Source organism: Drosophila guanche, unplaced genomic scaffold (assembly GCF_900245975.1).
Source record: "Drosophila guanche unplaced genomic scaffold, DGUA_6, whole genome shotgun sequence".
Classification (NCBI taxonomy): Eukaryota; Metazoa; Arthropoda; class Insecta; order Diptera; family Drosophilidae; genus Drosophila; species Drosophila guanche.
In genome coordinates, this window is record NW_022995756.1 from 883,934 (window position 1) to 910,743 (window position 26,810).

The 26,810-nt window shown below is 36.5% G+C and overlaps 3 protein-coding genes across 7 annotated transcripts; 1 reads left to right on the forward strand and 2 right to left on the reverse strand.

Annotated features, from left to right (window-relative positions):
- Nucleotides 1-3,010: 3,010 nt before the first annotated feature.
- On the forward strand, nt 3,011-14,322 carry LOC117590146 (calcium/calmodulin-dependent protein kinase kinase 1). 5 transcript variants are annotated; one of them, XM_034282526.1, is made up of 8 exons: nt 3,011-3,851; nt 10,634-11,699; nt 11,961-12,315; nt 12,907-13,094; nt 13,164-13,397; nt 13,457-13,572; nt 13,641-13,746; nt 13,816-14,322. In XM_034282526.1, the coding sequence occupies exons 2-8, from the start codon at nt 10,758-10,760 to the stop codon at nt 13,864-13,866; spliced, it is 1,992 nt and encodes a 663-aa protein (XP_034138417.1). In that variant the 5' UTR covers nt 3,011-3,851; nt 10,634-10,757; the 3' UTR covers nt 13,867-14,322. The 5 variants fall into 5 exon arrangements, with proteins under 5 accessions (XP_034138417.1, XP_034138414.1, XP_034138416.1 ...); XM_034282525.1 differs by having other exon boundaries at nt 3,016-3,851; nt 13,641-13,752; nt 13,816-14,092; XM_034282523.1 differs by having other exon boundaries at nt 3,013-3,851; nt 13,457-13,746.
- On the reverse strand, nt 8,451-9,812 carry LOC117590152. Its single transcript, XM_034282536.1, has one exon. The coding sequence runs from the start codon at nt 9,683-9,685 to the stop codon at nt 8,594-8,596; it is 1,092 nt and encodes a 363-aa protein (XP_034138427.1). The 5' UTR covers nt 9,686-9,812; the 3' UTR covers nt 8,451-8,593.
- Nucleotides 14,323-22,427: 8,105 nt separating the features above from the next.
- Nucleotides 22,428-25,228, reverse strand: LOC117590158 (ubiquitin-conjugating enzyme E2 G1). Its single transcript, XM_034282544.1, has 3 exons — nt 25,004-25,228; nt 23,486-23,588; nt 22,428-22,864 (listed from the first exon to the last, which is right to left on the reverse strand). Exons 1-3 carry the CDS (start codon nt 25,047-25,049, stop codon nt 22,507-22,509), a joined length of 507 nt encoding a protein of 168 aa, XP_034138435.1. The 5' UTR covers nt 25,050-25,228; the 3' UTR covers nt 22,428-22,506.
- Between the last annotated feature and the right edge of the window lie 1,582 nt (nt 25,229-26,810).

Below are 26,810 nucleotides of genomic sequence, written 5' to 3' on the forward strand. Positions count from 1 at the left end.
TAATTAAAGGCTTTGCAGATTTCAGATTGCCTTGCCTACAGCGGAGTCTTCATTGGGTATTGAAATTTGTATTGAGTCACAAAAAGTAAACCCCAAGACTTGTACCAAACGTGTGAGTTCGACAAGATCTTGAAACTTTCGGATACAATTTTCTAAATTTTTGGAATACATGACGGGTAAAAAATAAATATAGGTCAGTTGGGAGCTAGAATGGTTTTATCTTGATAGACATTAGAGTATTAAGCTTTACAATGTATGTATGTATGTATGTACATATGTAGGCTAACGATATGAAGTTTAGCGCTTGACGAAAATTCGAACGGTGCACTGCGGTAAACCAAAGACAATACAATATCAGTTTTTCTGATATATATTCTGATAATATATTCCAAACATGACTTTTGATTGAGTCACAAAAAGTAAGCACCAAAATTTGTACGTATCGTGAGGGTTCGATCTTAAAGAAATCTTCGACAATATTAGGGAAGGAAGCATGAACGTGTATGACTAAATTTAGTTTAATATAATTACTAAGGAATTCAATATGCATCAAGGCATATCATTATTCTAATTTCCAGTCATTTGCTGAAGCATTTTTAAAGAAAAAGAAATTTCAATCAAACAATTTACGTCGAATATCTTCTGCTTTGAACAAATACGCACACTAACGCCCTTAAAGTCACTTTCGTGCTCACACATTTTATTTTCAGATTTTTACGCTCTCAGATTTAAACGACCGACAACGCGCCGGATTAAATCTAATTTAGTCGTACGTAAATCTTGCTTGCATATTTCCATTCAAAGGTATGGTCGCTACTCATCTTACTTTTATAATGTCTTTGCTTTCACCATCATTTTCTTCTTTCTAAGTCTAACTCAGTCCGCCGCAGTTTACCATTTTTGGTAAATTTCTTCATAATCGGGAATAAATTAAAAGCATAATAGTCGGCATTTTCGCCGACGCGTTTTCCTTCCACATCACGCCACAGTCGTTCAATGTTTTGGGTGTGAGCCTTTGTGGTTGAATCAACTAAATTTTTGGACCGAGTAAAATGGGATGCGCTGCAATATAAACAGTAGGGGTGCATATTGAGTTCATACTCACTGAGAGAGTATAAGAGATTCGCAAGAACTTAACTGAAGACTTAACTATCTTAAGAACTATTAAAGGCTTGGCTTCGCATATATGTAGTTTTTGACATGTTCATTTTCCTATCCACACGGACCGTGTGAATAAATCATGAATTTAAGCCGATAATGTTAAACTAATAAAGTGCCGCAAGTCTTAAAGCCGATTTCTTAAAATTACATATGTTGCTAGTTAATACCAAACGTTCCCCAAAAAGATCCCAGCAAGCGAGGATCGAAACAATTTAATTTTATTCAAGTTCGTTTTTTCTTTATACCCGGTACTCGAAAAGTAAATAGGGTATATTGTATTTGTGGGGAAAAGTTGATGTATATAAAGCACAGAAGAAAACGTTTCCGACCCCATAAAGTATACATATTCTTGATCAGCATCAATAGCCGAGTCGATAGAACCATGTCTGTCTGTCCGTCTGTACGTCTTGTTTGTCGGCTAGTTCTCAGAGACTATAAGAGCTAGAGCCAAAAAATTTTGCATCCAGGCTGCTATATGCTCACACTGAAACCAGCGTATTTCAAAAATTAGCTCCGCCCCCTTCCGCCTCCGCAAAAGGGCGAAAACCTCCAAAACCTACAGTTTTGAAGATAAAAGAAAACTAAAAACGCCTAAAAACGTGGCTAAACCCACCCTGTCCCGCAACTTTTGTTGTTCTGTTCACATGCTCTCATTCACACTCTGCTTCTGCTTCACTCGGCCTCTGCCTCTGCCGAATTTTAGCCCACCCCGTCCTGCAGCTTATATTTGTTTTTTTTTTGTGTGCGGGCGCTGCCTCTGTCGCGAGTCTGCAGTGTGTGGATCCCTGCATGAAGAAACTATAAGGAGGCCTCGTCGGCAACACTAAGCAGAAGGGGCGAGTGAAAAGTACAAGTGAGAGGGGTCTCGCTGCAAGTGTGGAGGGTTCATGCATGGACCCATGAAGAAACTATAAGGAGGCCTCGTCGGTGGCAGGGTTGGTTGCGGACAACATTTTAAAAAATTTTTTTTTTTCAAAACAAAGACTACTATCATGTAGCAAACTATTAAATATTAGATTATTAAACAATTATTATGTCTTTTCACATTGCCTTCAAATGAATAATCAGCACACTCCATTGTCGTTGCCGTCACACTTACAGCGAGAGCCCTTTCACTCGCACGTTCTGCTTCTTTTCTCCGACGAGACCTCCTCATACTTTCTTCATGATGCTGATGACAGATGAAGAAAAATAAAATTTGACAAATAAACGCTAAGGTGCAGATGAAGTACTGAGTGCCGGGTGCCTTTTATGGTCAAAATTGTGGCTGTGGGAGATTTTCGCCCTTTGTATAGGCGGAAGGGGGCGGGGCTAATTTTTGAAATACACTGGTTTCAGTGTGAGCATACAACAGTCTGGTGGCAAAATTCGGTGGCTCTAGCTCTTATAGTCTCTGAGAGTCTCAAACAAGATGAACAGACGGACATGGCTCTATCGACTCGGCTATTGATGCTGATCAAGAATATATATACTTTATGGGGTCGGAAACGTCTCCTTCTGTGCGTTACATACATCCACTTTGTGCACAAATACAACGTACCCTATTTACTCTTCGAGTACCGGGTATAAACATCGAGTGATGTGCTTACCTGATGACGAGCTTTGGATAACGTAGCCATGGAAATTCTGAGTGGGAGGAAAATGTCTGGTCACGAATGGCAGGTTACATTAAACCTTTGGATAAAGAATAAGGCTTCATTAAGCTTGAGTCAGCTCATGTATACCAAGGAACTCGTTTGTCTGAGTGAAGAAAATACTAGGAAGCCATTGTTGTTGAAGGAAATAGTTATACAAAATCAAGACAATGTACTCAGATTCAAAGGAATATTCAACTATTGTAACCAGGATTTTATTTAAGGCGCCCATTGTACACAGTGACGATAAAAGCTTTGAAAGCTACCAGTAACAGCTTTCATTTCATTTTGGTATAAAGCTTAACTACCACGCGTAATTCAGACGTATTATTTGCGCTGGGTTTTGAGGTGTAGGCAAGACCAAGGGGGTTAGTTTTCATCCAAATCATTAGATTTACGTTGAACAAACAAAATTAAAAACCATTTCAAACAAATAAACAACAAATCTATAAAATACGCAGGACTCTAAGCTCCGGTTTTCTATTCGTATTGTATACAAATGCATAAATATTACGATTTATCCTTGTTTCGTGTACTTTATTTATACGGTTTAGTGAAAATGTGAACATACATATGTACATGCACATATGTTAGTGAACGTGCTTACAGTCAAGTCCGAACATACAAAAATCTTTTGTTGCGGTTTTGTGAGAAGATTTGTGCAAGGCAGCAGCTTTGACAATCGGGGTTATCACTACTTCTGAACTCAGCTTTGTATGTGTGCAGTACAATACATATGAATTTATAAGCATACCTACATACATATTGCTTTTCTGTTTATTAATTTCTGGCGAGTTGTTATTAAAGTGTGCATATGTATACACAAAATATGTATGTACGTACGTTCGAATGTATACAAACTTTAAAGCTTGAATTGATTTATTTCGTCTCGGCCACAACTTTAAAGCAGACTACATATTTACAAACTTCAGTGTTTACTTACCTGTGTGAAAATGTACTCAATATAATATAATGATAATGATATCAATATAAATATAAGCTTATGTTTAAGTTTAGACCGTACTGCCAAACAAAACCATTGACAAATTACATCTAGTAAGTTACCCTCTTATATTATATTATTACACACTTACAGTTCAAATTCATAGCCCTAAAGACTTTACTCACATATAACAAAAGCTTGGCCATCGTACGAGATTTTTCCTATTTGAAGATTTTATGCAACCAAGTAAATTATTTTGTGTTGTAAATTTAAATAGTTTTGGCATATCCTTTAAAAATATACATTCGTATATACATAAGTATATGAGTTCATTAATCGATTTATGCTGGCTAGGGGGAAGCATTTGACCTTTTGATTAAATGTTGTGACACAAAAGCTTTAAACAGCGTGCCAAGGTTTATATTATTTATAGGATTCTATTTTGAAGCATGGTTTTCAAATTAAAGTTTAACTTTTCCATAAGCTGTAATTCGATTGCCTTTTAAAGGTCATCAAACGATAGGCTTGTGAACGTGATACATGATATTCTTATTGTGTAATCGTTTGACCATTTATTTGTGAAAATAAGAAAATGAATTAGTTTGGTTAGTTAGTACAAGACCTTACATACATATGTACATATGTATGCTATTGTATGTAATTTGATCCGGAGGATTAGTTTCATGGAAACAGGCCTCCGATGCGCCCGAGTATAAATGTTGCATTAAGGTTTCTGAGAGTTTCTCAATCTCTTCCTCGCCGTATCTTGCAGATGGATTGGACGTTACTATAGCGCACTAACTATCGTCATGTGTCTCTTCGAAGGAAAACCAGGCGGTGCTCTTTAGACTTGGGTGAATGCTTATTTTTGTAGGGACATAGATACGGTTTTAATGAATTCCTGTTGAGAATCGTTGATAACTTTAAGATACTAGTGGGATGACTTACTGCTTACTGGTATTGGTCCACGGGCAAAGGAACATCGATGGGAATGAAGACGCCAACGAAGTAGCCAGGTGGCTTAGCATCCGTTTAGTTTCCCTAGGTTTGTAGTTTAGCTGGTTTAGCATAGATATTTACGTCTCTAAGAGGAAGGGATTGAGAGAGAGGTTTTCGAATGTTCATCTTTCGGGCAGGCCAAAACTACATACCACCCCTTTGGTAAGAAAATTATCTGACAACAAATTATAGACTGTATTTAATCCCAAACTTTTTTATTTATAGGGGTTTGGAAAGGGTAGATCAAATATAAATAACCTTTGAACCTGTCAGGCGCTTTACAGCTTTTATACCCGGTACTTAGTCAGTATACATTTACATATGTATGTACCTTATGGTTTTTTTTTTAAACTATATTTTACATTTTAAATTGTTTCTTCATCTACATCTGTTCTCACGCCCACCCCTTCTTTTAGCTCGCCCCCCTGCGCGAAACCCACCCACTGCACGAGGCAGATCGTTAAATGAGAGAATGTGCAAAAAACTAAAAAGCTGCTGCTAATAATGACTGAATCTGACTCAATTCGGCGATCTGATAGATATGGTCCTTTGCTACGGAATGGCATTTTTATTATTCTTTTATCTTCAAAATTGTGGATACCGCAGATTTTCGCTTTTCGCAAGGCCGGAAAAGGTCGGGGCGAAAATTTTAAATACACTTGTAAAAGTGTAAGCATTCAGCCAGCTGGGTGCGAAATTTGGTGGCTCTAGCTTTTATAGTCTCTGAGATCTAGGTGCTCAACAAGACGGAAGGACAGAAGGACAGACATAGACTCGGCTATTGATGCTGATCAAGAATATATATATACTTTATGGGGTCGGCAACGTTTTCTTCTCTGAGTTGTACATACATCCACTTTTCCACACAATACAATATACGCTATTTACTTTTCAAGTACCGGGTATAAAAAAACCGCCATTTTATTTTGAGCTTTCTTCCACTTGTAAAAGGCTTGTGTTCGCCAATCCACGTTCCGTGGACGGTCTTGATCATTATATAAAGATTGGAGTTTAGAAACAGTTGTGGTGCATACAAATCAAGTTGCAAGTTGTAAAGCATTTCCTATGATGGAAAACACACTAGATTTTGATAAATTGTTCCGTTTATTTCATATAAATAGAGCTCTATAATTTTTAATCAAGATTCATATATAGTATAATTATAACTTATCTCATCAGGTACTACAAAAGCAAAAGAGAGGCAGCATTTGGAATATAAGATTTTTAGCTGTAACAGCCTTTTAAATTTTCGCCTCAGGTGCATTGTGGTTTCGATTAGTTCTATTACCTCGCCGTAAGCCAATTGAAAGCATGGTTTCATATACTCCAGATATGACTGTTTATCTTCAATGCAAATTTGCATCCCATGAAGTACGTCAGCCATTTTACCAAATATGCTTCCCAAAAGAGCGCGAAAGCTTTGACAAAGAGAAAGGATGGGTTTCATAGTGATATTGCAACAGCTGTGCAACTCAATCGTACTGATTTGTATCACATTGTCCACAATCTGGCAGGTAGTACTGAGTATTTGAGTTTGGTTGAAGTACCTTATGTTATCTCTAATATTAGCGGTCCATTGCTCCAAGTCTTCGGATTGGTTCATAAGGCTTTCGTTTAGTCCGTGGACCGTTCTTCCAATTCCATCGGTCAAATAGTCAAATGGTTTCTGAGCGCCTTTCAGTTGCCCAATGCCAAATGTTGGAAATACTTGCTCCACAATGACTGTACCCACGTTGGCAATCTCCATCACGATATCTCCAAGTGATTTCAATACATCGACAATAAGAACGTCCAGCTCAACCCCACTTGGATTTTTGCGAAGGCTTATACATATAGTTAACCTTTGTACAGCCGCTTTCAATTCAGACAAAACCCTCATTATCTCGAAGACTGCATCAGTGTCATTATTCCGAGAAACGCTTGTTTTACCGAGAAACGATTTTTCTTCAGCCGACTGAACAATAGTCAGTAATACAACGAATAAGAAAATAAATATTTTCAAAATTAGCACAGCTTTTAATAGGGATCCCATTGCACTAGATCAATATAAACAACTGAATAGTCTGTAAATGCAGCTTAGTTACGATTTAATGATAAGAACATTTTGAATACTTTGAGGCACAATGTTTATAAATAGCTATCAATACAGAGCCGTTCTGATGAACTGAATGTATGTATCTGTATTATAATTATATATATTACATACATACATGTATACATGGTATATTTAAGGTCAGTGGATTACTTGATAAGAATACTGCAATCTCTTTGAAATTACCTTTTAAGGGTGTGAGGCACAAAATAGTACTTTACATTTTCTTATTCCTTTGTCTGAGAATAATATGAATCCTTTGTTGGACGAAACATAAATTTATTTATGTTCCCTGTTGTGGACACCCCTAAAAAAATATATAAATAAAAAACTAAATATTATTATAGTTTTTAACAGTACTCGTCGTAATCAAAAAGATAGTGCCATCTTGCATGTGAACTAAAATCAATTTTTGTGGATTTAATTACTTTTCTGCTGGACGGGGACTGGACTGCAAATGAATTTCTACATTCTAGTCTAATCAATCTAATCTCAATTTGGTGTCCTGATAGATATGGTCATTCCGTGCGGAATGGCATTTTTAGTTTTCTCTTATCTTCAAAATTGTGGCTGCAGCAGATTTTCGCCGTTTGTGATGGCGGAAGGGGCGGAGCGAATTTTTGATATACACTTGTATCAGTGTAAGCATAAAGCAGTGTGTGGGAAAAATGAGGCGGCTCTAGCTTTTATAGTCTTTGAGAACTAGCTTACAAACAACACTGACAGAGGGACGGACAAACAGACATGGCTGTGTGTTACACTAAATTTTGCATCCAGACTTCTGTATGCTCACACTGTTACAAGTGTATTTCAAAAATGTAGATTTGGTTAAAAACGCAGACACATACTACAAATTCCAACACGACAAGGAACAAGGAAACACTTAACATTTTTGGACAAAACTCATGTATTCCAATTAAATTTGTTCAAACCATTTTATAATTTTTTTTCCCAAGTTGTATACTCTCATTGCGCATTACTCTCGCATTTCTCTCAAGATTTAAAAAAATCACATTGCCATGTTGGTATATATTTTGCGATAACTTTATTGAAAAGTAAATAATTTACCAAATTGGTATATCATTTCACTTTTCATTACTTATACTATTACCATTATCGCATCAAAGAGTAGATTCTTAAGAAAAGTTCTTCCATAAAGCCTTCCTTATATATTAATCTACCTAAAAAGAAATAGTTAAGTCTCGGCTATTATTTTTTATTTTAATAAAATATTTTAAAGTTTAGCAAAGATCACAAGCACGATATGTGCAAGAGTAGAAGAATGAAGGAAAAAATACTCGAATTAAGAGAGACAGAGCTATTTAGCTTATATCTTATGCATAAAGATATGCATATCTTATGTTTCAGTCCGATGATGCCTACTTCGGTCAAGCGGAAGACGTTGTGGCCGAAAATTTGCCAGAACTTCAGGGTGGAACCGGTTTACCCAATCACTTGAATCTCCGTTCAATGCGAAGTGAGCCAAACTCTCAGCCGAAGCCATCAGCTACATTTTTGTTATTTGTTAACAACCAGAGAACTTTACTAATAAAAGTTACAACATCAGCATTTATAAAGAACCAATATTTATTCAAATGTGCGTACTAAAATAAAGTCAAATTACATTTTATGCAAACATTTTATCGAAAATCTCCGACTTCTTGATAAATAAAGATGTCATTCAGATTGAGTAACTATGTACTTACAAAGAAACGAAGAATTTGTTATATTAGATATTACATTTAAAATGCCTAATATTCATTTTCATTTTCCATCAAATAAAATAAAGCAGGATCTTAATTCTGATTTTATTTGATTGTAGGGAAAGTCGTTTGGTAGGCAGTCACTGAGAGGCTCCGTCGATTTTGTAGTGACATCGTCATAACGGATTTGGCTTTGTCGGTAAAATCTCAAATTTGAAGAGCGACCTTGTTTAGTTTTTATATCCAGATACATTTCTAGTTCTTCGAGCTTACTGAAGAGACTTTCAAAATCCCTGTCGGCATTTTGGAGAAATTGGCATCGTATTTCGTAACTTTTGAAGATAAAACAGTTGAAAAGTCGTTGAATTCGGAACTCCAGCTGCCTCATTATATATTTTGCATTTGTCTTTGTCACAGCGTACACGTCATATGCGACGTTTAGTTCATGGCCAGCCGCGCATTTCAATACCTGCGCGGAATGATATTGTAAGAAGTCCATGTACATTTTGCAGCACTCAAAGTCAAGCTTCAATTTCCAGTCCTGTAGTATGAAACTCTGAACATCGGCGAAATGGAGGAATACTCGTTGAACAGCACGCAGTGTTCCCACAGTATATTCTAATGCTTCGTCCACAATTTCGGAAAACATAATATGAAAGAACTCCATCTCCGAAAAATAGTTTGTTAGCAGAATCTTTACCTGTGTGGGCTGTGCTGCAGGGACTTGTCGTAATTTCAACAACAATGCATAGCTTGAGTTCTTTATTAGATCATAGAACTTTTCGCTTTCTTGTGCAAATGTACTAGCAGAATTGGAAGCATCAAGGAAAAATGTTGACAATTCAGTCATCTTGGTGACATAGTTCTCCGATCTAGATGCAGATGTTTGAAAGTCTCTAAATACCGTAGATGTCGTAAGATTCTTTTGTAGATTTTCCAAAAAGTGCTGCAATCGATGCTGCAGCTCGATCTTACTATTATCCGAACTTATGATAGCTTCATAAAATTCCAATGGTATCTGCTCTCCTCGAATGGTACGAGACTGGGGCATATGGCTATTTTCTGACAGGTGTCGGATAATATTAAAGTTCTGACAATTAATGAGCCACAAAAAAAAGCTATAGACGATCGAAATTGAAAAAAACCAAGTCATTGTACCAAATCGAATAATAATCTAATACGTCAAGACAAAGCGCGAGAAACACTAAACCTTCGCAAACAGAAGTAAAGTAAATGATTGAAAAATCGCAGATGCCATATAAATATATACACTTTTGTCTACCATTTTTTTTGCAGAGAGCCAGGGTATATTAAGTTAATGCAAATCAAGGCATCAATTCAAAACAAAGAATTTAATCTACTTTTAATCTACTTTTTTTTTAATCATAAGTCGATGCACATGTGAAAAATTTCCATTTATTATATAAATTTCGTTCTCTAATTGTGAACGCGTTGCTTAGATATTTAGTGCCATTTGAGTAAGTGGTATTTTATGGTTGGAATACTCAAAAAATACATTGCTTCTCATTTCAACAAAAAAAAAGTTATAAATAGCACAAATAAATTAAAAGATGTAAACACATTCTCCAGCGATTTCCACCTTCCAACTACAAAATATTTGTATTCTGTATTGTTTTTTGTATGCTGCACATCTTAATTCATACATTTCGTGAATAAAATTTGAATGTAAATGCATTTACCTTTGTTCGACAAGCTAAATTCAAGTTTTAAGGTTTGTGATTGAGACTATATGACGATAAATAAAAACACAATGCAAAGCAAACTGCGAAACGTATGCTTAAATACTTTTTAATTTTCTTTTTATTATATCGTATTTTGTGTTTAAGTCTGTGTATTTGGTATTTATCTGATGATCGGCACCAACAGACCGTTGAAAGCCCCTGAGAACTTTGTTAAAATATTGGCCAAATAAAAGCATGATCCAAAAAAATTATACAAATCGAGTCATTACTATGAGTTTATGTCTCTGCCAGAAAAGGTACCTCGGTACTTTGTATTTACAATGTGTTTTAATAAAACCATAGTTTTCATAAAACTTTAACCAGTAATGTAATGTTCTTATTCTCAACAATCTTTCCAGCTCAGCTTCAACCAAATTGAAATGAAATCAGTATAGTAAATACCAAGAACATTCGAAGACTTAAATAATGATGTTCTGGATAAATACTAAACCGACCATCAGCTTCTGAAGATTTATAAAAAATATGGACTCTGTACAACAATCAAAAAAAGCAGCTGGGAATGTAGAAAATAATGAACATGTTCTTGCTTTTGCCGGGGCGGCAAGTTATGAAAGTGGACGTGAAGCTCAACATTTTTGCGAGGATGAGGAATACATTATTGTGGATAAAGCACAGAATGGTTGTGAATACACAAGACTCGAAAAAATGGGAAAGGAGCAAACACCGCACAAAAAATTACAAGATATTAGCCTTGAATCTGAGGAATCAATGGAGCGGCACCCAAGTGGTGCAAAGCCAAAAACTCGAAATATTTTAGATGATAAAAAAATAAAAAGTTGTCTGTCTGAAAATATTTCTCTTACTAATAGTAACCCGCAGATAGGCAAGTACTTAGAAGGTAGTAAGAGATTGCATGATGTAGTTAAATCAAAAGATTGCTGTGATCTTCGTCAAAGCAATATTGATGGTCTCCAAAACATGCCTAAATCAGAATATCCACAACTAAAATGCGTATATTCACGACCAATGTTTCTAAAATCACAGTCGTTGGATTTGTACAATGAGCCAATTAGCTTCCAAATAACACAATCTCGCCTCTTACCAAACATTAGTGAGAACTATTCCAATGATAATCAAATCAGAACAGCACAAGATTCAGATCCTGTATCTGAACTAACAAAGAGTATCGACCATTTATTAGATTTGAATGGCGAAGAACTTGATAAATCTACATGTGTGGTTATGTCTTCAGCACAGCAGCCCAATATTTCTTTAAATCTTCAATCAATTGAAACTCGACCCATCTATCCGAATGTTCCATACAGTCCGTATGGGAGTCCTTTTGGCAGTCCTCGATCCAATCGACGTCGACCTCCTCTCCGCGAATCACGGAGAATATCAATAGAAAAATCTGGAAGCTTTCTTCAATTAAACCAATACAAACTAATGGACCAAATTGGGCAGGTAACCAAACTTTTTTTACTTTCCATGAATTTAGTTGTATTGATCAACTAGTATACCCGTTCAGAAGGTCAAAAGTCAACAATGCAAATTAGTGGACCACAAAATTTTATATTTAGAAATAAAAAAAAACATATGTACGTATATTCAGCACAAGATCGGCTAGAATATATCACTCGTAAATGTTATAGCTATCGTACATGGGATCGATCAATCTGCGAGGGTATGTGTAGCCCATTTTTTTATTGAAATTTTTTATTGTAGGGCTCTTATGGACTCGTAAAATTGGCCTACTCTGAAGAAGACTCAACCCATTATGCGATGAAAATTCTTTCAAAGAAGCGACTTTTGCGACAAGCTGGTCTAATGCGCCGAGGTCCTAAGAAAGCAACTTCTCCGCTGGATCGTGTGTACAGAGAAATCGCTGTTTTAAAGAAGCTTGATCATCCCAACGTTGTCAAGTTAGTGGAAGTATTAGATGACCCGATCGAGGACTCCTTATATATGGTTTTCGAATTGGTAAAACAAGGCGAAGTTCTTAGAATTCCAACAGACAATCCATTGGCAGAAGAGCGCGTATGGAGTATTTTTCGAGAAACACTACTCGGATTGGAATATTGTAAGTTTTTCTCTGAGAAAAGGTTTCATTGGGTTAAACGAGTTTGAAAAATGCACGGTTTTAAGGTTGACCCTTTTACATCAATCAGCACAATTCGATACACCGATTACAAAAAAACAAATTTAGATGGCTTTCGTAAAATTATATAAGAATGAATTATATTTGCGCTCGAGGTGGAATAATGTAACGCAGAGAAGGAAACGTTGCTGACCATAAAGTATATTCATAAAGCATCAAGAGTCAAGTCTATGCCTGTCCATCTGTTTCTTCCGATTTGATTAGCGTCTAGATTTCAGAGATTATAAAAGCTAAAGTAAAAGCTAATACACCATTAATATTGTATTTCAAAATTTCGGTCCGCCCTTTCCGCCATAAAAAAAAAGAACATCTGGTGCATCCACAATGCATTGGCCTCTGGAGCTAAAAGCGCGTGTTGGCGTGAGAAGTGATGTTCATATGTAGATGTAGATGACATTTGTAGAAAAATTTAAAAGTTGAAAAAAAAAACACTAATGTCCTACTGAGTACCGGCTATAAAAGTTGTCACGCGTAAAACCGTCTCACACGTCCCTTCTCGTTTTTATTATGCAGTACACTATCAAAAAATAATCCACGCGGATATAAAGCCTGGAAATTTGTTGTTAACGGAGTGTGGACACATAAAAATAGCAGATCTTGGTGTCTGCAATGAATTTCTTGGGCAGGATGCTGTAATGAGCAATGGATCTACTGCTGGAACCCCAGCTTTCAGAGCTCCCGAGACGCTCATCTTAGGCCAGGTATGCACTATCGGTTGTATCATAAGTTGTTATTATATTTATGTATTTGTTTTTGCTTTACTTTTACAGAACGTGTACTGTGGACGAGCATCAGATGTCTGGGCATTAGGTGCAACACTGTATGCCTTAGTTTTTGGCAATGTGCCTTTCTTAGCAGATTCCATTCCCTTGCTCTATGAAAGAATTCAACAAGACCCCTTAGTGTTTCCAAAAAAGTTAACAGTTAGTGAAAATCTGAAAAGCTGCATTTTGTTAATGCTAGAAAAAGATGCTACTCGAAGAATAACAGTGCCAGAATTAAAGGTTGTAAAAATATTGTTCTGTAGTATCATGAAAATAAGTTGTTTTTTTTACATTTTTAGATAAACGATTGGGTTACCTCCAATGGCTCTTACCCATTGCCCACTGAAGAAGAAAACTGTTGTCTTGTACAAGTTGATGAAGAAGATATAAACTCCGTTGTCCGCAGCATTCCAAAGTTGGACACTCTTATATTAATAAAAACAATGTTAAAAAAACATTCATTTGGAAATCCATTTATAAAAGGGGTATCTGGCAAGGCACTTCAACCAGGCGGCTCTCGACTAGAAAGATTTGTACGCGCAGGACGATCAAACTCAGCTCCGGGCTCCTACCATATGTCAGTAGACAGGTACAGGTACGTCCTTCTGAACATGGAAAAATGTTACATGTAATATTTAAATGAATCAATTTTTCACAGGCAACCATCCACGGAATCCTTACTTCCATCTTTAACAGAACATTCTACTAGTAAAATTAATGAAGATACTTAGATTTATTAAAGTTAAAAATATTTCACTTTGTTTTTTGTCATTAACGAGCATAGCATCCAAAAAGCAACACAGTTGCAGTAGAATGTAATTAATGTACATATGTTCACACACATGTACATAAATAGCTTTTATTGAAACTGTTTTAGCTGAAATAGGCCATGGAATTTTTTTTTATCTTAAGGTTTTTAAAAAGCAAATTATGAATTGAATTTTGTTACAGTTAGTTTATTTCTGTATAATATATAGTTTATATTTTGGACAGTTAGTTTATATTTACTTATTTCATGTATTCCTTGATAAGATTGCTGAAGCTATTCATTTTGAAATATGTCTGGATATTATACAACCAAATATAAGAAATCTTACAATTACAGCTTTCTAGAAGTTGTAAGATCAGAAAAGAGGCACTTATTAAGTTTTAATGAAATAGCAAATACAGATAAAATGAGATAGAAAAACTGGGAAAAAACTTTTTGGGACCATTTTACATTTAAAAACACACTTAGACAACGAATACGTTAAGGTAAATTATAATTGGCTACAGTTACATAAATATATATCTCTATCATAATTATGGATTCTTCCAAGAGATATTGTGATTTCAATTAGCACATACTCATAGATGAATAGATTTATAAATTTGAAACTTTTGTAAAAAGAGATCAATATTTTTAAAGCATATTTCATATGTTAGTTATACTTAATTGGATTGACTCCCATTGGTTTATTCTCATACAAATGATTTAATAAAATGTTCGTTTGTCTGCCTAAAACTTAACACAATTTATATAAACCGGAATATACTCTGTTATTTTGTTTTTAACCGATTTCCGATTGTTTGAACTATTTGAGATATGTTGTTTACTGGTGGGTCCATACTGATACAAATGCATTGATGATAAATAATAAAAATCATTGCCACGTTTTTGGTTATGAATACGAAACCTAATCTCGTTAGTACCCGTTTCATACTTCAATGAGACTATTGTGAGACCAATGACTTCAATATATTATACATCGGTTGCAGAAATTTGAGAAGCTACAATCGACGGATTTTTTACGAACTACTAAACTCACGATCAAAGAGATATTCAAAGTTTTAAAGACTATTGCACCAACAAGACGACTTGGCATCAAAATATAAAGGGAGGTTCAATTTTGAGGACAAATTTTTTTGATAACCTTGGTTATTTATAACTCTACCCAACCCGATTTTGGCTCAAGCTTAGAAATGTTAGAAAAGGTAAAAGTGTAAGTGTACATATGTAACACACAGAAGAACACACGTATATATTCTTGATCAGCACCAATACCCGAGTTCATAGAGCCAGTCTGTCTGTCCGCCTGTTCGTCTTGTTTGTGGGTTAGTTCTCAGAGACTGTAAGAGCTAGAGCCATCAAATTTTGCCTCCAGGCTGCCTAATTAAATTAGCCTAATTTTTCTACGAGTAACTAAGGATGGAAGGCCCATTAGAAGTAATCTACCACGGTAGGATGGCAGTCTCTCAGTTGCATCCCAGTTGAGGCCACGCAGGGAAAAAGTAAAAAGTTTTTCTGCACTGCAATACGGTCCTAATGTGTGTAGTATTGAGGGCTCCACACACATGGGTCGTATTCTAAAATCGGACGAACATGCGCGATATAGAGAGTCTCTCATTATTTAAGGGTCATCAAATTCCTTTGACCACCTCTTTTTAAACCCAAGCATGGCTTAAATGTGTTCAAAAACTTTAACATGGGCTCTAGTTTAACACCAAGATCATCAACTAATATAATTCTCGCTAGAGAACTACCGCAGACAACTACTGTTGACAATATTCTCGAAAGTGTTTGAAAAAATACTATTGAAGAGAATGTTGCCAATTTTGGACGAACTTTCCATCATTCCTGAATACCAATTCGGATTCAGGAGGGGTCACGGGGACCCCTGGGCAATGTCACAGGGTTATTAATGATATAGTTTCGGCATTTGAAAACAAAAAAATACTGCACTGCTGCATTTCTTGATGTTCAAAAAGAACAAGATAAAGAAATGGCTACCTGCTCCGTACTATTTATTAATCAAATCATATCTGGCTAAAAGATGCTTTTACGTGCAGCAGAAAACCGATAATTCATCACTACTTCTCATCAACGCAGGCGTCCCACAAGGAAGCGTATTGGGACCAATTCTCTACACCCTATATACGGCCGACATGCCAGTTACAAACAAATGCACTGTTGCAACATATGCTGATGATACAGCCGTTTTAGCCACAAGCACATCTATAAATGAATCTTCCGAACTCCTGAAAATTGAGCTAAGCCTAGTTGAAGACTGGTTCCTTCGATGGAAAATTAGAATCAACTCCCTGAAATCCGTCCAAATAACGTTTTCATTAAGACCAGGTAACTGCCCAAATGTTACACTTAATGCTACACTCACCAATTCCACAAAGTACCTGTGTGAAGTATCTCTATCAACAACTTACACTTAAAACACTAAAAATGTCCTGGTTGATAAGTCGAAAATCAGAAACCACTTTGGAAAATTCGCCTCTACAAATCCATACTGAAGCCTGTTTGGACCTACGCTATACAGCTCTGGGGGACTGCTAGCAACTCAAATATTGTCACATTGTCAATGCTCCGTTTTACGTATCTAATGCAAATATCCACAAAGATCTTAATATTCCAACCATTAAAGAAGAAATAAACCCTTAAGTCTATTAGACAATAGCTTAACAGTAAGAAGACTGAAAAGATACCACATTCTCGATATCCCTGATAGATAAATCCAACAATTTGAAAAGATGTTATATATAATAGCAGGGCTCATTGGAAAACTGCTATTTCTGTTCATTTAATATTAATTATACAATTTACTTATTGTTTAAACAAACAGATTGTAAGTATAAAGAGAGAGAAAAACAAAAAAAAAGACCTAGAACACAGGTAGCTAAAAATCCATCTCAAAAGATTTGGCGGAAAACCTAGAAGGTTAAGTTTTTGTGCAAGAAGTGAATGGTTTGCAGAATCGAATGCCTTACTGAAATCAGTGTAAAGAACATTAACCTGCAATTTACCTTGGAAGCCTTTAATGACAAAGAAGGTGAATTCTAAAATATTAGTAATAGTGGTTTTTGATTATATCACCTTGTAAATCCGTGCTGTGCTGGAGATATAAGTGATTTGCAGAGATGTTGCAAGTGCGGAGATTAAAATTTCTCAAACATTTTAGGAATAGCAGATAACTTTGATTAGATTAACTATTTTCTTTTGCGTCAGACTTGCTACGTTTCTCATGGAGAGGAGTTATAAAAGATTCCTTCATCAGGACCCGGTGAAAATACCGTCTTTACTTATCGAAGACCATGAAGCAGTGAGCTTTAATTTAACAAAGGGCAGAAAATGTGGTTGGGGCTTGATAAACTGTATGGATACACATGACCAGAGTAGCTTTTCAGGAAATAATTTGTTTGAAAAAAATGTGATTATTGTTTCCGACTTATTCAGAAATGATAGGGAGGATGAAGTGCGGACTTTGTACGCTTACTGTTTACAAAGCTTTTAAACAGCTACAACTGTTCAGGGTTCTATGAAAAGCGTATCCTGCTTCGAAGTAGGTAGTTCCTAAAGTTCCTAGCATTGAGCATTAAGAAAAGTGAAACTTGACCGAGCTTTTAAATAACGAGAAAGAGAAGAGACTATTTTTCATCAAGACTTTTTCTTGATTTTAGGTTCTTTAGACTGGATAACTCTTTGGTGAACCAAGGAGGCTTCTTAGATCTAATCGGAAACAAGAGTGGGACACACTCGAAAATTGTGTCAAGAACACTGTACAAAATGTTTGTGCCTTCAATAAAGTCAGAGCTTGAGCTTCATAAACTCGGCTTTACAAAAGCAGCGGACGTCCAAAATATACCGGCACTTCGAAAGTAGGATGATAGCAGTCTTCAGGAAGAGTGAGAGGAAGCGCTCGTGTTAGCAACGCAACGGTCGGATCCGAGACAAAGCACATATCAATCAATCGACTAAGGGAATTTTTCACATGGTTCACTTAAGACAGGGACAGTTCTAATAAGCCATCAATAAAGTCATGTTGTGACATGGGCACAAGGTTATTAACTCGTTTACCAAAGACCAAAAAGTACCTGGCAAGTATAAATCACAAAGAACAATTATATGGCCTTTATCAGATAACGAGGAAGAAATAGTTTATAAGGCGGATATGCCGTATATTAAGACATCCGAAGTCGGTGGAATATGCGAGCAAGTGATATAAATAAAATGGCAGGAAGAATCAGTCGTACACAGAGGAATTCCTGGTCTTGCGAAACCTGGACTCCGACGTGAAGTAAGAGTCCAATAATATAGAACCCCTCCTCCACGTCGAAACGAACGATCATTCCTAAACATTGTGTTCCGATCTGCCAAAACTTCGAAATTAAGAATGTTCGTCTTTAACCAGGTTTCGGTAAACACAATAACCTGGGATGAAAATGTAAAAATATTCATGAAAAGTGTGCTCAGATTACTACGTAAGCCGCGAGCATTTTGATAAGCTACAAATAAAGAATTATGGTGAATTTCTGAGCACAGCCTTTCAATAATTAGACGCAATAAAGGAAAGTGTCGATATGGATGCTGTCGCGTCCAGTATGTAACTCATGGACAGCGGCGCATTCTTCCGCACTCCGCACTATAACTAAATCATTGTAACATTGTAAATGTCAATGTATAATAATATAAGGGTATAAACAAGGAAGGAATCAACACGTGGGCCAGCTCTGCTTGCCCACTTCTTGCTTGCTACAACTAGCCGCTACTTTTGATCCCGTTCCTTTAGCAGCATAGCCTTTTACGTTTTTGGCAATCATTATAAGTATCCCTTGCTTTTTGGGCACCGGCATTCGGTTCAATCCTTGGTCCAATCCGTTTCCATTATCTATTAATGAGCTGTCCCGAGTACCGAGAACCGAGTAAAAGTTCAAGAAATTATAATATCCACATAATCAGTTTCCGTTCGAACGTATTAACAAGATTAAAATAATAGAAATAATCTATTTTTCAGGAAAACAACCGCCGTTAATATATCCGGTACTTGAAGAGTGCCCGTTCCCGGCACGATAAAGTATACATACATATGTATATGTACATATCTTCTTGATCAGCATCAACAGCCAAGTCGATATAGCTACATATGTCCGTCCGTCCTGATGAGCGCCTAGTACTTCAATACAGACTGCTGTAATATAATCACACTGTTAGAAGTGTCTTTTAAAATATCGCCCGGCTTCGTGGAGTGATCGGCTCTGGGGGAGGTTGTCGAGCTAAACAGTCGTGATGTCGTGAGAAGTGATGTAGATGTAGATGACAGATATAGAAAAAATGTAAAATGTAAAATGCGACAAAATCAAGGGTATACACCGAAAGGACGGACTAACCCAAACCACCACGAAACCAGAGTAGCGATCCACTGCTAGGTCGAGGGGTATACCAACCAGGAACCCCTCAACAAAATCTGGTTCCACACGTAACCTCTCCGCCAGGCGTGTAAGACGAGGACGACGAGTCTTTAGCGCGGAAACATACCACCTCATCGCCACGCCATGGGGTATGTGGGTAACCCAGAACTGTCGTATGATCGTGGACATTGGAAACCCGCCGAAGCCCTTCGAGACGTCACCGCACAACGCGACCTACGGGAAGAAGTTCATACTCATACCTCAAAAAAACGATGGCACATGTCCCGCCCCGGAATCGATGCCTAACCTAATCAGATGGGAATCCGTGTCCGCACTAGAGCCTGAAGTTTGACACCGCTTCCGACGAACAAACCGGACGAACCCGGAATACCGAAACCCAGCACCGATCCAGTATCCCTGGTCCCCCTGATCCCGCTGAGGACCTCGACTATCTTCTCCAGATTATCGTTTTGGAGTTGACCATTGATGAACTCCTCCAGGAGGCCGACAGACCCCGGTCGCGAGGAGATCCCGCGTCTCTCCGTTGATTTTTATGAGCAATAACTTAAACGACGCCTAATTAATAAGCTTACACACAAAAATTATAAGGACACTCTATATAGATTAGGTTTTTGCAGCTCAGGCTCTGCATGAGCATAAATAAAAACGAGAAGGGACGTTTGAGACGCTTCTTACGCTTCAAAGCTTTTATACCCGGTACTCAGCACTACATCTGTACCTTTGTGGGGGTTTTTTGGTCAAACTTTACATTTTTTCTTCATCTTTCATCTACCTGTACAACACTTCTCACGCCAACACGCTTCTTTAGCTCGCCCCCCTTCCCTAGAGCCACACACTGCAGAGGCAGAGGCCGCACATTGCAGAAGCACATTGTGAATGAGAGAATGTGAAAAAATTAAATATAAGCTGCGGGATGGGGTGGGTTTAGCCACGGCAGAGGCAGAGGCCGCGCTTCAGAAGCAGTGTAAATGAGAGAGTGTGAAAAAAATACAATAGCTGCGGAACAGGGTGGAACAGGGAGGCCCCTGCAAGTTAATTTCTTAGTTCTGGCTATAATCTGGTGATCGGATATATATGGTCCTTCCCTACGGAATGGCGTTTTTAGTTTTCTTTTATCTTCAAAATTGTAGGTTTGGGAGGTTTTCGCCCTTTTGCGGGGTCGTAAGGGGGCGGGTCTCATTTTTGAAATACACTTGTAACAGTCTGGATGCAAAATTTGGTCGCTCTAGCTTTTATAGTCTCTGAGAATCAGGCGCTCATAAGGACGGCTTAACCCACCCCGTCCCGCAGCTTTTGTATTTTTTTTACATTCTCTCATTCACACTCTGCTTCTCGCAGTGTGGGCCTCTGCCTCTGCCGCAGTCTGCAGTGTGTGGGTCTAGGGAAGGGGGGCGAGCTAAAGGAGCGTGTTGGTGTGACAAGTGTTGTAGATGTAGATGAGAGAAGAGAAAAATTGTAAATTTGACAAAACACCGCTAAGGTGCAGATGTAGTACTGAGTGCCGGGTATAAAAGTTAAGACGCGTAAGAAGTGTCTTACACGTCCCTTCTCGTTTTTTATAAATTTTGATTAAATTATCTTCTTACTCCCGCCTGGAATGGGCCAGTAATGTCCAGGCAGGTCCGCTGCCAGACAGAAGGTCCCAAGCCTCAATAGGACAATTCTTTAACCACTTGCTCTCACTTTGCTCTGGTTGCCGGTATCGCATTTATTACAATGCATTTTGCATTTCCCCATAAGATTTCGATAATATTCAGATCCAAGGACTGAGTTGGACATGGCAAAACACCGATCTTTTCGAATGAAACCCGATTCTTGGCGAGCTTTCTTGAGTGTTTCGGACCATTATCCTGTTGAAAGATCCCTTAAAGAGGTATTATTAGACTGAAATATGAATGAAATGTATAAAAAAGTAAGCTGGCCCAAACATTTTGTGAAATATTCTAACGTCAGGCTATGAAGTACCACTTCATATGGGTTGGAACTCATAGGGCTCAACCCAACATGCCCAATACTGCCAATAAAACAATTTGGGCACTAATCTGATGTCTGTGAACGTCAAACAAATTCTTTTTGTTGTTTCTTACCATATAATAAAACTTTACACTCACCAGTCAAGTTTTTTTTTTCACGGTGACACAGCTCAGCCACATGCGATTTGCAAACTGTAGCTACATACCCCTATACTCTCAGCACCAAACGCGTCGCTTTCTGGAACTTCTTGCATTTAAATAATTTGTAATCAGTAGTCTACGAACTACCATAACACTTACAGAGCGATACAAAATTGTTTTCATAACTTTTAAGGATATTGAAGACCTTGCCTTGTCTTCGACCATCTTTGACCAACCTCTAAAAGATACGGCTCTCGCATAAAAAAGCAAATTCAACTATGTTTTCATTCCGATTATACCTCCTGACTTTAGTTTTCAATCCAAATCTTAGGACTCCTCTTCTAGATCGAGCAATCTTTTTTTCAACGCTACAAAAACAAAAATACCGCCACGTCCAAACATTTTTTCTTCGAAATATTTAATATATAGGTTAAGCTTACTTAAGATGGTGACATTTTTAAATAATATTGTGTTTTTTTAATTAGCCCATTTCAAGGGTACCCGTCAAAAGTTATGAAAATCAAGAAAATGGAATGCAAATGTTTCAGTATTCATTCTTGCTTGTAATGTGTACACTTCAGGCTTTCCAAAAAGGTATCACTTGTTTAATTCGAAAGACTGGAAGGGTCTCAAAAATAGTTGTGAAAGTGATGAGGTGCGACACTACGATTTCGTTGAACACAACTGTATGCATACTGCTTATAAATATGTACATTCATATTTATGTCATATACCGTAGCGTTGGCTTTATGTTCTCCAAAACATTGATAAGATGAGCTTAGGTAGTTATTAAAATATTAGAATATAATAGTACACCTATATTAACACTCAAGAGTTTGTCAAAAATGAAAAATGCAGTTTTGGACAATATATTTTAATTTGTCCTTTTCGAGTATAGCATAAAACTAAAAATTCAGAACATTTGTTTTCATCAAAATCCTTTAAAAAAAATAAAATATTCGTCTGTTAATTCAGTTATTCTTTTTAATGTATCAAATTTTTAATATAAATATACAAATATAGTGCAAATCCATCTTCTACGAGCACTCCTCTTGACTTTTTCGGACACAGCGAGCTACTTTGCGTTTAAAGTCAGGATAAGATTCTCGCCATTCTTTGGCGGCATCTACATTTGCTGGAGACTCATCGTTGGGATCAGCCAACATTGATATCACTGATATCAAGATAGTTTCCACTGTATGCACGGGTAACCAGCGCTCCGATGCTTTTTCGTATCCCCACTTATCATCTCCAGGTTCGTGTAAAATGGAAATGCAGACGTCTCCGTTTTTTTCAATATTAGGGTGCCAAATTTCTGTGACGAACTTCATTCGAGGTGGACGCAAAGGATATTCTTTGGGGAAATAAAGATGTGCTTTGAAAAAGCCTCCTTCACTACAGGAAAATAAATAAATTCGGATTAATTCGACTGTAGAGAACGAGACATTTTTTGTATTTCCAATAATGACAAACTGCAAAGTCTACATAAATATTTATATTGAATTTATTTAAATTTCCCATTAAAAGAAGCAATTCCAGATTGATTAACAAAAAAGCTATGCAGAGCTCTCGCTTCTTAGGAAGCAGACACCTCAGAAGGTTTTTGAAAATGGATGAACTATACTAATTTTAAATCCAATTGGTTTTATCCACTGCATTCAACAGATTCAGATCCCGGCCACTAATGGCAGTTCTCAACACTCGTATAAATCGGGGGTACTGCTAAACTATTTACAACAAGGTGTAGTGGAAACTCATAGAATACGAATATGTAAGCCTTCATATGTATAATGTGTAAATTAAAATTTCAAATTGAAAAACAAAATTCTGTTTTTCTGTTTTAATTCGGCGACCTTTTTAACTTATATGTGATTTTACTTTATCTGAGGGACTTATGCGATCGGAAATATATGTCATTGCGGTGCAAGTATCTAGCCAATAACAAACTAACAACGTGGTCAGGTCATTGCAAGAACTGTTTAAATTTACATGAAATATCTAAGTATATAAACATACTAAAGTGTATCTGGCGGACCAATTATTAGGACTTCCCAGCGGAATATATCATTCTCATCTATTAATCCAGCTGAGAAACCTTCTACTGGATTCTTGTTCAGTTCTGAAATGAAAAAAATAGAGATATGTAAATTAAATATTTTGTAAATACACTGCTGCCAAGCTAATTCCAACTCTTTTATATTCTTGATCAGCATCAATGGCCAAGTCTGTCTGGTACACACACTGATACAACCGTATTTTAAAAATTAGCCAGGTCGAAAACAAAGGACGAAAATCGGCTGTATCCCCAATTTTTAAGATAAGAGAAAACAAACGAGAAGGGACAACTTGTATACCCGGTACTCAGTACCGTGTTTAGTGTTTTTTTTTCGATTTTTACATTTTACATTTTTTTTACATTTGTCATCTACATCTACATCTCTTTTCACGACACACGCTCTTTTAGCTTTTAGTTTTCTTTTATCGTGAAAATTATGGCAGTGGGAGATTTTCGACCATTGCGGGGGCGGGGCTAATTTTTGAAAAACACTTGCATCAGTGTGAGCATACAGCAGCCTGGTGGCTCATCTTCATCTCATCATCATCTTGCACTAGGTCAATCGAAGATATATTTTGTTTATCAATATATGATGCCTTAATTTCCGCAACAAAATTACTAATCATATGCGTTTATCAGAACAATCGTATGGAATAAAGTTGTTGGATCAAAATGCCCATGTGAACTCGCCCCATTGATTCCGATTTAAGAACAGGGCGTGACAAATTATAGAATCGAAATTTATCCAGAACTTATCACAAATAAAAACATTCAAATTGTTCGTTAACTTAGAAGTCTCCCGATCCATGTGTTCAAACACACGGACAATGCTGCATACATATTTGTATGTTTGCAAATACATATGTATGTATGTGTATGTATGTAAAAAGGCTCGGATGTCTATGATGAACAGTACCCTGCAGTTACTGATATTTCCACATGTACAATATAACCTTGTACTTCGCGACTTCCAAACATAAAAAACAAAAAGTCTGTCTCATAGAAAACTGACATTTTTCGCCTAAATAGAATATTAAATTTGCAGATGGATGCATGTCCATACATATGTATATGTATGAAACATGTGCATGTAACATGTATCCGGCTCGATACAGCTCCGTACTTTATCGTTCGAATTTGAAGGCACTATTAACTAAGTAAACTAGAAAAAAGTGTAAATATACTATTCAGATGTAATTTAGATAATTCTAAATAAATCTACGCCCGTTTGCCAGTTTCCTTTTTTGGAACATGTGACATCGTAATAGGGAATCAGTTCCCTAAAAATATATATGTACATATGTACAACACAAAGACATTCCTTGGAGACAAACCAAGACGGAAATTTTTGTGTACATAATATATATGTACATTTCTGTATCAATATATATATATATTCATATTAATTTGTATGTAGATACATAGATAAATATATATACATATATAATACATTTATCAAATATTTGTATTTAACTCACCAGCCAATTGTTTCTTTAGCAGTAAAGATGACTGAAGTTCAGACATATTAAGTTTTAATAGTTCTCTAAAATAACGCTCGCTTATTTAATACAAATTAAAAAATTTTTCTTTTTAAACGCAGTGTCACCAAAAAAAACAAATATGTGAAGGCCGATGAGAAAAAATTTTCGCTCTTTATGGACTAAAAACAGATAAATGAACTGAAACTAGAAGGAATATAATGTGTACAATAATTCCGAATGAACTGGTTCAAGGAACGAAGAAACGAAACAGCATAACGATGTACACAACCATATGACAAAAGAAGGAACTGTGAGAAAAATAAATCAATTATCTGATTGGTTTTGTTGTGTGACCAAACAAACAATTGATCAAGAAGTTGGGACATGATTATTTAATAATGTAGTTTCAAAGTTTCATTTTAGTTCAAACAACATCGAACTTTATTTTCCTCAAAGAACCAAACCGACTTTTTCTGATGGACTGAAAAAAAATTATATCCAGTGTCCTTTACTTGTTTGTGTACACGTGCATTAATTTCACGTCGTTTAAGGTACTGCTCGTTATAATCAGTAAGCATTAATCATTACAACCAGATGTAAAAAACGTACGTTATGTGAAAACAAGAAGAGTCAACTCTGAAAAAAGCCTTGCAAGAAATACCAGTTCTTACAAATTCTTTAGGCCCAGGACCCAGATGCCCAACATTTTTTTACGACAGAAAGTGGCATATATTACTCTCTGTGACCAGTATGACCAAAGTGGGCAAATTTCATGCTCTCTGGGTACACTGTTTATGGGTTGTTTACTAAATTAAAACGGTTAAAATATAATATTTTGTATAAGAGCAGGAAGAGTGTGTTACTTCAGAGTGGTTATGGCGTTTCAAGGACAACAATGCATGGAGATGGCACGGCATTATAAGATATGTAAATCCTTTCCGGGGGAACAGAAAATATATATGTATAATATGAGTCCAGAGAATAAGATTAATGGATTATAATATCCATACAGTCAGTTTTCATTGGACTGAATTAATAAGCTTTAAATTGTCTTCATTTAATGCTCTTTTCTAGCCCTCTTGCACTTGTTTCGCTTGTTTCCTTCCGTGTTTCATGTTTCTGTCGACAATATATATATCAACTCTGTTTTTTGATCGACAGACAGTTTCGCAGCCAGAATTTTTCAGTTGAGTACTCAGATCAGCAGAAAATATATATATATATACAACGTGTCGACAGAAGCATTAATCATTACAACCAGATGTAAAAAACTTACGTTATGTGAAAACAAGAAGAGCTAACTCTGAAAAAAGCCGTACAAGAAACACCAGTTCTTACAAATTCTTTAGGCCCAATACCCAGATCCCCTACATTTTCTTGCGACACCTGTTTACAACCAGATGTAAAGAAATTTACAACTGCAAAATTCTGGCTGCGAAATTGTCTGTCGAACAAAAAGCAGGGTTGATTTCTTATCGTTTGTATGTCGCACGAACATTTTTCACATACTCAAAAATTTATGATAATCAAAAATTGAATAGTTCTTATATAAGCTAAGCATAGGGACTCATTGGTGGCAAACATTTTCTCGGTCTCTAATAAAATCAAAGAGCAGCTGATCTAAGAACAAAATGTTTCTGGTTCATATCTGAGAAAGGTAAAATCATGCACATAAAATGTAAGACATCATTTAAATCAATACTGGCATTAGAAATACATATTTTGGACACCCTTCTGCCACACAGACTCTGCTCGACCTATGGGAGGAAATATCAGATGGTTTTCGTATAGTTCGGAAATCTCG

What these genes read in the sequence shown, in the direction of transcription:
- LOC117590146 (XM_034282521.1), top strand. Translation starts at nt 10,758, where the DNA reads ATGGACTCTGTACAACAATCAAAAAAAGCAGCTGGGAATGTAGAAAAT. An exon ending in ACTACTCGGATTGGAATATT is followed by an intron (nt 12,316 to 12,906) that starts GTAAGTTTTTCT and finishes TTTATTATGCAG; the next exon opens with TACACTATCAAAAAATAATC. An exon ending in TAACAGTGCCAGAATTAAAG is followed by an intron (nt 13,398 to 13,456) that starts GTTGTAAAAATA and finishes TTACATTTTTAG; the next exon opens with ATAAACGATTGGGTTACCTC.
- LOC117590158 (XM_034282544.1), bottom strand. Translation starts at nt 25,049, where the DNA reads ATGTCTGAACTTCAGTCATCTTTACTGCTAAAGAAACAATTGGCTG. An exon ending in GCTAAAGAAACAATTGGCTG is followed by an intron (nt 23,589 to 25,003) that starts GTGAGTTAAATA and finishes TTTTCATTTCAG; the next exon opens with AACTGAACAAGAATCCAGTA. An exon ending in GGTCCGCCAGATACACTTTA is followed by an intron (nt 22,865 to 23,485) that starts GTATGTTTATAT and finishes ATTTTCCTGTAG; the next exon opens with TGAAGGAGGCTTTTTCAAAG.
- LOC117590152 (XM_034282536.1), bottom strand. Translation starts at nt 9,685, where the DNA reads ATGACTTGGTTTTTTTCAATTTCGATCGTCTATAGCTTTTTTTTGTGG.